Source organism: Artibeus jamaicensis, unplaced genomic scaffold (assembly GCF_021234435.1).
Source record: "Artibeus jamaicensis isolate MK-2021 breed Jamaican fruit bat unplaced genomic scaffold, CSHL_Jam_final scaffold_474, whole genome shotgun sequence".
Classification (NCBI taxonomy): Eukaryota; Metazoa; Chordata; class Mammalia; order Chiroptera; family Phyllostomidae; genus Artibeus; species Artibeus jamaicensis.
Window position 1 is genome coordinate 25,626,469 of NW_026522046.1, and position 12,663 is coordinate 25,639,131.

Sequence of the window (12,663 nt, forward strand, 5' to 3'; positions counted from 1 at the left end):
TCAGCTGTCATTTCTCGGATTAGTGGTAACTTCCAACCATTAAAATAAGAAAGGCCTCCCTGTCCCCTCTGGAAGGTGTCCACCATGGTGTTCTGAGGTCACTGCTGCTCCTGGGATGACCTTCCAGAGATAGGCCCAAGCTCTCGGAGATGCACGGTGGGAAGAACTCCGGGTTCAAGGTCAGCAGCCATGGTGCCTATTCAAACTACAGAGTTGGTCTAGATTCTCACTTCATTTTTTTCTCAAGGCCCATCTCCCCACTGAGCCCATTTAAAAGAAACGAATTCTACCCTGGCCTGGTGGTGCAGTTGGTTGAGTGTGGTCCTGTGCCCCCGAAAGATTGCAGGTTTGATCCCTGGTCAGGGCACACATCTAGGTTGCGGGTTCAGTCCCAGGTCGGGGTAGGTTGGGGTGTGAACAAGAGGCAACTGATTGATGCTTCTCTCTCTCTCACTTTCTCCCTCCCTTCCTTCCTCTGAAATCAATAAGCATATCCGCAGGTGAGGATTTAAAAACATTCTAACTCTAAATCGTGTCAGTCTTTTTTAAAGCTCTTGTGGAGGTGATGAGAAAGAGGGGGAGATGTACCCACTTTCTAGAAGCACATCCACTCCTCCTCCTTAGAATCCCACGCATCATGGCACCTGCCACCCAGACTCACTTCTAAACCTCCAGCTCCCCTCCCTTTCACTCTGGGTATTTTCCTTTATTCTATGAACAGCTATATAGCCCTTCAATAGCCCTCCTGTGTCCCAATGAGTGCCTCTAGAAAAGCAAGGGGAAAGTGTGGGGGCGATGGAGGCCAGAGAAGAGCAGCTTCAAGGAGGAGGTGGTGGCCGACATTGCCACAGCTTTTGGCAAGTGAATTAACCCTCTATGGCCTGAGTTTTTCTCCCTCCTCCTTTCTCCCTAATAGCAGCCTCGGTGATGCACTAGTCTGAACACTAAACTTCTTTTACCCTTATGCCCTAAGGACGGTCATCTTCTCACTTGGGAGGCTGTCTCTCCACACGAGGCAGGCCTGGAAGTGCGCGGGAGGTGTCTTAGTCTGCAAGCTGCTGCAGCAAAAGGCCACAGGCTGGGCGGCTCAACCAACATAGATGACCTCTCACAGTTCTGGAGGTGGGGAAGCCCAAGGTCAAGAACTGCAGAGATCAGTTCCTGGTGAGAATACTTCCTGGCTTGCAGGCCACCTTCTCACTGTGTCTTCACATGAGAGCGAGTGAGAGAGAAAGAGCGAGCGAGTGCTCTCTGCTTTTCTGTATTATAAATGTGCTAATTCTATTGGAGTAGGGCCCCATTCGTATGACTCCATTTAACCCTAATTACTTCCTTACTCCAAACGCACACTGGGGGTTCAACCTCTGTATTTGTCGGGGCATAATTCAGACCATAGCAGAAGGTAACAGCCAGGAAGAAATGGGACCTTATCCTGCTTTGGGGTAGCAAAGCCATACTTGACCTCCCATCCTCCGACATACACCAAAGAGCTCTGGTTTCCTGGGCACTGTAGTCTCCAGGGCAAGAGGGAGAGGGTGGGGTGAGCGCTGAGATGTGTTGGGGCTCTCCCTTGCAGCAGGCCTGTGGTGCCTGAGCCTTTCTCCTCACTGGTTCTCAGAGCAACCTCACCAGAGACGGCCCCGTTCTGCTGGCTGAGAGACGAGTGATCTTCAGACCGTCCCAGTGGTCCTGACAGAGCAGATCTGAGTGCCTTTCACCTTTCAGCGTGCCATGAGGAGTGGACGCACGATGCCCAGCAGGGGCGAGCCCCCTGGATTAGAGGGCACAGTGAGCCCTACAGGGGTGTCTTCTCTGATCCTCATCAGTGAAACTGGGTAATAATGCTTCATCTGCAAGGTTGTTCTGAAAATTAACTGAGATCACGGGTGTGAGCCTGCTGGCGGAGCCAGGGCTCAGCGAGGCTGGTTCCCTCCTCGGCTTCCCTCTGAGGCAGTTTCGCTGGAAATAACTAAGCATCTGCCAGCCTCCAGCATGAAAGATTACAGGGAACAAAATGAATGACAACTACGGTCCTTTTCCTTACCCAGCCAAAAGCCTTGCTCTCCCAGGCCCTTGGCAGGGCTCAGTACAGACAGCCACTGCCCCCACCACCTTGGGACACCCGTCCCAGCCTTCAAAGCTTCAGGCTTCAATTTCAGCCTCAGGGACGCCCTGCACACCTCCAACGTCCCATCAGTCCCGTCGCTCTCTGCCTCGACAGCATCTCCAGCGTCAGGTTCCTCCTCTCCGTCCATCCCACATGGACTCGCTTGGGGCACTAAAGCATCTCTCACCTGCACACACAGCCACAGCCCCTCTTCTAGTCCGACTGCTCCAGGCCCAGTTCTGTGCCGCTGCGGGCTCTCTTCCTCAAACGCAGCCTCATTCCATTGCCCTCCTCCTTCAGGATATCTACCCTCAAGGTGGCATCCTTGACCTTCATCCTTCAGGCTGGCTCTCCTGCCATCCCAGGACACACTGAGCCCTTCCCCTCCAGCTCCTTGTGTGCCTGCCCTGCCAGGAGTGCCCCTCCCCCTCTCTGCCTCAAAGGCTTTGTTTTCCCGAGCAGCTCCAACGGCACCTGGTCTAGGAAGCCTTCCCCCACCCACCACATCCTGCTGGTTTTCACAGCATTCTGACCATTTCCACATCGTGTTACCATGAGCTGTATCCACTTCTGTCTTCCTGGCCAGACCGAGACCCCGGGGAGCAAGTTTTGTGTTCTCTTCCTCTTGACCTGATTCAATAGACGCTCAATAAATGTTTTGTTGACTGAATGATGCTCCTTTTGTTGTGAATAAAGTCTTGTATGTTATAACATCAATCAACATTCAATGTATCTGAAAATTACCCGTCAGATGTTTTTCTCTCACCCTGTATTAACTGGTCATCTTTCTGAACGTTAAGCCCTAGAAATGAACTTCTTTCCATCCTTGTAGGCTCCATGCCGATTGGCTGACTGGCGCACTGACTTTCCAATGCACCAAAACCTGCACGCGGGCTCCACACACAGCTCCCTCGAGTACCCGGATCTGCCTGTCGGATGTGCTTTGTCAGCAGGGATGGGCACGAGGTGGGAGGTGCACCTGGCGTCACGGCTCAGATTTGTTTTCCTGGCTGTTTGGGATGCTGAGATGGTTAATAAGCAAGTCAGCCTCAGGATTCAAAATGCAGCAATAAATCCTGAGATACAAATCAAAATCCTTCAGCAGAGCCTGTAGGAAAAACCTGTGCTGTCCCTAATCCCCCCTAACCCCTAAGGATCACTGTGTTTTCCACCATGGTAAGTGGAGTTTAGGACCAGATTGGAGGCAATATCGCAGCCCCTGAGAGTGAGAGGCTGGTGTACTTCCCCCCTTGGAGATTTCCTGACTCTATGCAAAGGATTTAGCCAGAGGAGGAGCCCTGGAGGCTGCACATGCCCTGTTTAAATGACAGCAGTACCTACCTGCCTCCATGTGTATGTACTTGAGCTTCCTAATGCAACCCAGCCTGGAGGGGACAGAATACAAGTGAGTGTAGGGCCACCCCTTCAGACCGGTAAGTCTGCAAGTCCTCTTGTTGAAGACTGCTTTGTCCTTGAGTCAAATTCTTTTTCTCCTGAAGCTGGTCTCTCTCAAACAAGGCCTCTCACCAGACTCTGGGAGAGTGTCGGACCACACACATCACACAGAGCTGACTGCCAGATGCAGGCAGAGGCTACCATGCACGGAGGTCATGCTGCTCTGAGGTCCGTTTTGTTTCCTCCCAGGGGGAGCAGGAGCAGGAGCAGCTGTGCTCCCAGAGGGAGCTCCCAGGAGATGAAGAAGCTGGACACTAACGCCTCAAAGGAACAAGGCTTCTGCCCGCTCTCGGAGGACTACAAGCAAACCTACCTCTCCCTGACCTACAGTATCACCTTTGTGCTAGGGCTGCCCCTGAATGGCACTGTCTTGTGGCTCTCCTGGCACCAAAGCAAGTGCTGGAACTGTGCCACCATCTATCTGGTGAACCTGATGGTGGCCGATGTGCTTTATGTGCTGACACTGCCCTTCCTCATCATCACCTATGCCCTGGGTGACAGGTGGCCCTTTGGGGAACTACTCTGCAAGCTGGTGCACTTCCTGTTCTACACCAACCTCTATGGCAGCGTCCTGCTGCTGACCTGCATCTCCATTCACCACTTCCTGGGTGTGTGCCATCCCCTGACCTCGCTGCCCTACCGGACCTGCCCGCACGCCCTGCTGGGTGCAGCTGCCACCTGGGCCCTGGTGGTCTTGCAGGTGCTGCCCACACTGGTCTTCTCCCACACAGGCTACATTGATGGCCAAGGTGGTCTGCTACGACATGACCTACCCAGAGAATTTTGATCAGTTTTTTGTCTATGGTATGGTTCAGACGTTGTCTGGCTTTGTTTTTCCCTCCTTGGTTATCTTGGTGTGCTACTCGCTGATGCAGAGGAGCCTGACCAAACCAGAGGAGACCCTGGAGAGGACAGGCAGTGCAGCCCGGGCCAAGTGCATCTGGACCGTCCTGCTGGTGTGCAGCCTCCTCACCCTCTGCTTCGTGTCCTTTCACATCACTCGCTCCTTCTACCTCCTACTGCGCTTCCGGATGTCCCAGGACTGCCAGCTCCTGCAGGTCGCCAGTGTGGCCTACAAGATACGGAGGCCGCTGGTGAGCATGAACAGTTGCCCCACCCGGTCCTGTATTTCCTGTGAACCATAGGGTCAGGCTCTTCCGGAAACCGAGGCATAACAGGGTGGGTGAGCACCCAGCGGGAGCCAAGGGAGAGAGACCCAGGGTGGGGCATATCTGGGTCCTGTCGAGATGAAGTTTGGGGAAGAGGAGCTTCCTGACAGTGACCATGACTTGTTTGAACACAGCCATGTCACCTAGGAGTGTCCTGCTGGAAAGGACTTTATACTGATGTTAAGAGATTTTAAAAGAAGAGTATGGAATCACCAACACAAAGGAAAACTTTATTTTAATGAGAGCTGACACTTATCTCTTGTCATTCAGGTTTCTCAGCTTATATGTCACCTCCTCAGAAGTCACTCCAGCCCACCAGAGCTAATGTTGAACACTCTACCCATAATCCAGTCACTGTACTTCCCTATTGTCTTGTTAACACTTATTAGTACCTCGACTCGTTAGTTTACTGATTTCTGATTTGTCTCTACCCCCTAGACTACAGGCTCCTACAGGACAGGGACCTCGTCTGTCTGACTGCTGTACCTCTACTGCCGGTCTCCACAGCAGGGCCCAAAACAGTGAGTGCGTGATAGAACGGGGTTGTATGAATAAGTGAAGGGGTTAGTGGATGGGAGAGTGAATTACGATGTAATTACTATCAGTCACTATGTAAGAGCACTTTCCATGGAGTAACTCATTTAACACAACAGTCCTTGGAGGTGGGAGCTGTTGTTCGTCCCATTTACACATGAGGGAACCAAAGCACAGAGCTTTAAGTCCCTTGTCCAAGATCACCGAGCTGCAGAAGGCCCAGATCCCAGTGCTGAATGGAAGCTCTACCCGGGAACTGGCCTCTGAAGTTCATGCTCCGTAGACTGAAGCCGATGGCTCCATCCAAAGGCTGATCAAGAGCCAGCCAAGTTCTGCTCAACGGGATCAACTCCTTGTTTCAGGTCAGCTCACTTTTTTACATAATTGCTGTTACCTGCAGACCACTGGGTATACAGCCTGAGCTCTTTTACTGCACTTGTTAACCAGTGTTCCAGGTGAGGTTAGAAAAAGCTCTTCAAGGTAAAGTGGAGATACAGTACTAAGTGACTCTATGAATAATGGTTTTTATCTGACCATGTCTCAGTTTAGATAGAAAAGTTTGCCACTGTCTTATATCATGTTCATTCTCTTAAAAAAAAATGAAGATCCAAGGTGATAAAAAAAAAACCTTTAAAAAGCCTCTCATATTAAAACAATAATGATCTCCAAAGAGTTCTCAGATCTAAACATACATGACTTAAGAATTCATTAGAATCTCTCTGTGAAGAGGTGGATAAACCTTTTTTATAAAAACTGAAGTGTAACTCCTCATTACTACCCTGCTCTAATTAAAGAAAATGTCTGAGTAAACCATACATATGTCTAAGTGATAAAATTTTATTCTAAAAGTACAGCTTATCACTTTCAAGGGCACACAATAATTAGAGCTAGACTAAGTGTTGCCCTGAAGAATTCCTTAGATAATTAGTTTAATGAATAAGCAAGGATGTTTTCTAATTAGCAGGTCAGCTGTTCGCACATAAGTATGTACAAGTGCTTCTACAGTAGCTGAGAGCTTAAAACTGTTTGCTCTTCTGAACATTCTCTTAGCTCTCTTGCTTATCTTATTAGTTAATGTATCTTTCTTTGCATAACATACAAGATTCAGCCAGCCCCGAGTCCCAATTATTTATCAGCCCTTGTCAATTAGCTAAGTTGAACATTGCCGGAGAACTGGTGCTCCAGGCTCCCCCACAAAGAGCTCTAAGCCACCCCACATCCCATTTAGCCATGACCTCTGATGCCCGCCAGCCTGCCACCCCTGGAATTGGGAAGCAAATGAACCTAGAGTCCTCAGGATGCATCACCTTTATCTAAAGAGCAAGAGCCTCAAGCCCCCAGCAGTTTTCCAGCCCTTAGTCCCTGTTAACCCATGCTTGCCGTTGCTTCTCCAATCCATACAGTGCTAATTTTGCTTCAGTGAAGTCTTTTGAGCTTCTTAACAGCAAAGCATAAGCACCCATAGGCATCCATTTCTGGCTTACTTCTGAATAGTTGGGATCAAAAACTTTTAACTTAGCTGACATTGTATCCTAGTTTTCAGGGACAGTTATCTCAAGACACAAGAAACAAACTAGACCACTCCCTCTGGGGAAAGGGCTTCTTTGTAAGAGGGGCATGTGTCCAACATAAGTCAAGAACATACATTTGGTTCTCCTGTGGTTTTCAGAAACCCATCTACAGAAGGGGACAAGGAAACTAGAAGAAACTAAAGCTCTCCCTGAATCTACCCATGCAATGGCCACCACCCTGGTAGAAGCTGGGATCCCCAAACATGTTAACCCTCTGGGTCCTGAGATCTTGCATGATCTGCTTAGTAGCTCAGCAGGTTAAAATAAAATCAAAGGTCAGTGACTATTATCATGTTCAAAATACCATGAATGGGGAGCTGTCCAGGATGCAAATATAAAGGCTGTATCCACCTACCAAAATATCAAGCATGGTGCCAGCCCTTAAGGAGGGACCACTGGAGGGACAAAACAAAAACAAGCCAACAATATTCAAGCTAACTAACAATTTCAGCAACTACAGAAGAAATCATGTCAGTTATCCATTACTCCAAATGAACAATACAGACAAGACAGTGTGAACCAGGGAAGTTTGCGGGAGGGGAGTGAGAGCACTTTCAGCTCAGAAAGCCAAAAAAGGTATGATGAGTCTGCTGAAGGCTGTATGAAATTTCAACGATCAGAATTCCCCAAGCAGTGGAGAAAACAAAAATGTTTGTGAGAGCCACTGGTTGGTTCCTGAAGGAGAGGAGGTGGAGACAAAGCTGGAAGGGTGGGCACCCCAAACCCAGAAAAAGAACCCCTCTTCAAGGCACAGGGAACCACCAAGGGCATCTGAGCAGGAGAGTGAGATGGGACTGAGAAACTTAATCTGGCATCTGCTGTGATTAAATGGATTAGAAGAAAGAAACAAAATGTGACAACCCAGTGCTTCAAGGTCTCCACACTGGTCTTCTCTTCAACGACATCCCACGTAACGCCTCCAGATTTCCTTGAACACAACACTTTTCACACATCACACCCTCCCCAACCTTGTCAGTCTCCTCCCTATGTCATCACTTCTACACACCCAGTCTCTCCTGCGGGCACCCCAGGCCCATCACTGTCTAGTCCCAAGTGAACTTTCCAACTCACAGCTCTCCTACCACCCTACACGGACTTCTCTGCCTCACCTGTTTACCACAGGGCCACCACCTGCCACTCAACACCCACACCCAAAACAACCCCTTCTCCATTGCCTAAGTACTCACCTTCCCAGACTACGAGTTCTGCTTCTTCCAGCTGCCTCCACTCTGCACTGACTTACCAACCTGGCCCACAGGGCTTCTCACCTGGGAGCTGACGATGGGCTCCTTTACCCTTTCAGTCTGCTTTCCCTCCCCTACTATTCAATTGTTCAGTCTATACAACATGGCATCCTAGCAACATGCTGAACACGGCAGACACTCAGTGAGCAATGGTGCTGCTGATGAAAGAGGAAGGTGACCAGCGTTTAGAAGTCCACTGGTGATCCAAACACACAGATAATGGGCATGAGTAGAACTAAAAAGATTTTAACATACTGGAAAGAACGAAGAGAAATAAAATGATTATTTAGACATGAATAGTAAGGGAGACTTAAAAATGACTTTGAGATTCTAAGTCTAAGAAACAAAAAGAACACTAGCACCTAGCACATAGTATGTGTTCAACAGTCACTGGGGAAAGGAAAAGAATGAAAGGGAGGGAGTGAAGGAGGAAGAGAGGAAGAGAACGAGACTGCATTGTGGGGGACAGTTCAGATTCAAGACAGGTTCAATGTGAGCTGCTAGCAAGACAAGTTGGAGATGGAGGATGGAGGATCAGAGTCAGCTGAGGTTCAAGCTCTGGATTTAGAGTTACCTGTCCAGGCAAATAAATGAAGCTGTAGACAAAAATGCCATCTCTGAGGAAGAACAAAAAAGAAAGAACAAAGAACCTAGGAGATACTGGAATCAAGGAATACAGGAATAGGAGGTGGTAGCAGATGATAGAGCCCTGAAAAATCACAAGGGGGAACAGTTTCAGCAGAGAGTAATCAAAGGCGTCACTTGAAACAGACCAGTCAAAAAAGAATGAACAGTTGTCTCTCAGCAAACTCACATGCCACCTCTTCTAAGAAGCCACCTCTTCTAAGCCGCCTCCCTGACCACCCATCTGAAGGCCCTATTCCCTCTCTGACTCATCCTCTGTACCTCTTAAGGGACATCTCCCCTTCCACCCGGTTTGAGCAGCATTACTGAGACCCCCACCTCCCCTCCCAGAGATCCAGCAGAGGCTTGAACATACGCACACTCACTAAAGCTTTGTGGAATAAATGAATATATAGCAAACAATGCTCCTGTGTAAGCTTTTCTGGAATTACCGTCTAAATTCAATTTATAAATGTGTGCCTATAAAACTAAATCACAAGTTGTTTGGGATTTATTTGTTCTAACACCAACTCCAATCCCAGGACACACAATACCTACAAGCATTCTCACTTTTTAGCCCACATTTCAAAGACAATACAGAGGAGGAATTTTTCGCCAAGTCATTTGCAATTAAGCATAACCTAAGCTTATAAAGTTGTGTGTTCTCATTATCTTTTACTTTCTTGTAAACAAGCCAAATCTCTTTAGTATTTCCATTTCTCAACTTTCTGTTGAGGGTTTTTTGTTTTGTTTTATTTTTTTAATGTATCCAACAGCTTCAAAGGTAATGGCCTTGAGAAGAATTCCATGATAAGAGCAGAACTTATGTTCTTGAAGCAAGCTATAACTGGGCATTTTTATAGCGGTTGAATCATGAACAAAAAAGCACAAAGTGCCACTCCAAGAAAATTAACGAATCATGGAGTCTGAGAGTGTTCCGCTCTGCAAGTAGAAAAACACATTAACAGTAAGACCTTTATAAAGTATTAAAGCAACAATCAAAGAAACAACCACTCGAGACCCTTTATATTCTCTCTTCTTTTATAGCCTAGTTCCCTGCAAGGGTAAGCTACGTTTTGGGGGTTTTTTTTGCAAGTTCTACCTTGAATTTATACTGCAAATCACTACAAGTCAGCTGCTGCCCAGCCATGGCAATTGCTCTCAACAACATGCCAGTGACTTGCCAGTTACAACTGAGACCCTGCCCTGCTGGAGCTCTCAGGGCATTTGCCACTGCCGCCCACTCCCTTCGCCTGCTTCCACAGGACGCACCCTCTCCTGCTTCTCTCACACCTCCTCCTGCTCTCCCTGTAAGTCTGGGTGGGTGTGCCCCAGGCCTCTATCTTCAGCACTCTGCTCTCATTCCCACTTCCTGTGCAATCTCTTGGACACCCTGATGGCCTGATGGCCCAGAAATCCTCTCGTATTCCAAACCTGTGCTTCTGTCCATACGACAGACCCTTGGGCACTGCAAGCTTCACAAAGCCAAAACTGAAATCATTTCCCTCCCACACCTGCTCTTTCTGGTCAAATGGCACCACCACCCACCCAAGCTGAAACTGTGGGAGTCACCCTTAATACCAGCCTCCCCCACCACGTCACAGTGATGACCACATTGTCAGTTCAACCTCCCAGGCATCACAAGAACTGGTCCCCTCCTTTCCATCCTGACTGCCCCTCCTCAGTTCGAGTTTCCACCATTCTTCTGGGCATCACTGCCCCACCCTATTAACCACGTTTCTGACTCCAGACATGTTCCCCTCAACCTCCAATTCATTCTGTCTTCTAGACTCATCTTCCTAAATGTAAATCTTATCTTAATGTCCAACACAAAAATCTTTCAAAAGCTCCCATTTGCTTTCAGGATTAAGATCAAAATGAACATGGAATGAAAGGCCCTCAGCAATATGCCTCATATGAAAGCTTTCAACCTAAATTCTCCATGTGCCCCTTCACTCTTCTTTCATTCACCAGCAGCTCTCAGGATCAGCTCTGGGACCTCCTGTCCTCCCCAGTCTCACCCGCACCTTCTCTGCTCAGGTGAAGCCTCCTGCTCACCCTCTACAGTGCAGCTCGAAGGCTACCTCTGAACATCATTAGCCTCTGCCCTATGAGAGTGCTCATCACTGTATCACAGCCACAGGCAATGGGCCTCTGTCCACTTCCCCCCTTCACTGATGAGGCCCGTAAGGCAGGCAGTCCACACTTCCACATCCCCAAATCACCACCTCTACTAAAGAGCCTGAGGATGCCAGGAACAAAATGGTAACACAAGAAAATCTACACATCTTACAGTATCAAGCATTACTGTAGTATCATGCTTGGTTTTCCCTGTACTACATTTTTTTCATGGTGTCAAAGATAAGATACGTGCTAATTTCAGAGATGCTAAAATGTGAAATATTGTAGTCTATGAAATACAGCATATTAATGTAAGCAAAATAATCATAAAAACTTTATGTACTTTGTCATCAGATTAGAAAAACCCTTGTAAGACCGAAGTGCTAGATAACCTAAAACTTCCTAAAATAACTCTTAAATGAAAGCAATACTTGTTATCTTAAAATATTACAATGGTTTCCCTTTGAAATGTACACTAAGAAACTGTTCCATATTCTGGCTGTGGTAGCCGGAACACAAATCTATTACCTACTAAATTCAAAGAACTATGAAATAATGTCGTGAAAAACATTTTCGAAGGTCCATTAAATACGCCTGTCCTCTTGTGCCCACTCCCTGCTCTCCCGGCCACCAGGCCTGCACTCCAGATCCACAGACCCCCCAGGACCCCAAAGAGGGTACGCCTTTCTCCTCTGACACCCCACTTCCTGAGCGGTAACTCTTAAAGCAATGACCTGTCTCCAGGCCCACCTCCCCTCTACCTCCACGTTCCTGCTGCCAACACAGGGCCCTGTGCTCCTTATTCTAGAAATTTCCAAGCATGCTTCACCTACTTGCCAGAGTGCTCAAAGACTAGCATAGAAAGCTATGCTAGGAGGGTCCATATTGCCCAACCCTCAACTAATCCACTAAATGCACAGAACAGATAAATATTTCTCTAGACATAATGTTTTAGGTCCTGCATCAAAAATATACATCTAACATAGGGCAATTAATTACACCTGTACATTGTATAAATTAAGAATGTGAGTGAAAAGAGGATAAACTCTAGCGATATTCTATTTGCTAATCAGGAAATGGAAGTACAGAAGCTGCTACCTAGTGACCCTTCAGACACAAGCACGAGAGGTGATCCTCTCCAAAAAGGCAAACCCCTAAAAAGTACATGCAAATCCCAAATAGAATGGCCACAGGGCCACTGATTTTCATGACACAGTTGATTTGCAGTCAGGCCTGAGGGGGGAGAGCCAGTTTCCGGAGCACTGTGAGTTAGGCAGGACAGCTGCTATGACGTGAGACAAGTAACGATCCACCCAGGAGATGACACGTCACTTGAGTACATGACCATATCCAGGGGTGTCCAATCTTTGGGCATCTCTGGGCCACACTGGAAGAACTGTCTTGGACCAGACATTAAATACACAAACACTAATAAAAACTGAGAGCAAACAAAAGGTTTTAAGTAAATTTACAGTTTTGTGTTGGGCTGCATTCATAGCCACCCTGGACCATGTGTGGCCCGTGGGCTGCGGGTCGGACACCTCAGGGAAGTAAGTGATAATAAAAGTGTCCCAAGTTCCCTGTCTGGCCTGCCTGACATCAAGAACTTGTCAGTATGTCTTACAAGACATCAAAGTTTCCCCCACCAACTATCAAGCAATGAATCCCTGCTCAGGGCTCAACAACTTTCCCACCCCTGCCCCCAGGAGGGCATTCCAAGAAAGGCAAAAGGAAGAAGGGGTCTGAGGCAGAGACAGAGGCATTACAGAAATCATGGGCAACCTGATGACATCTTAAAGCTGTTCTTCACCACCACTGAGATCAAAAAAATAAGTGCG

General features: G+C 47.8%; 1 protein-coding gene across 1 annotated transcript; it reads left to right on the forward strand.

Annotated features, from left to right (window-relative positions):
• Window positions 1-3,704: 3,704 nt before the first annotated feature.
• On the forward strand, window positions 3,705-4,813 carry LOC119035100 (P2Y purinoceptor 3-like). Its single transcript, XM_037126339.2, is given in 4 exon segments — window positions 3,705-4,310; window positions 4,312-4,395; window positions 4,398-4,695; window positions 4,698-4,813. Coding segments are annotated over 4 exon segments (1,104 nt in total).
• Window positions 4,814-12,663: the final 7,850 nt, after the last annotated feature.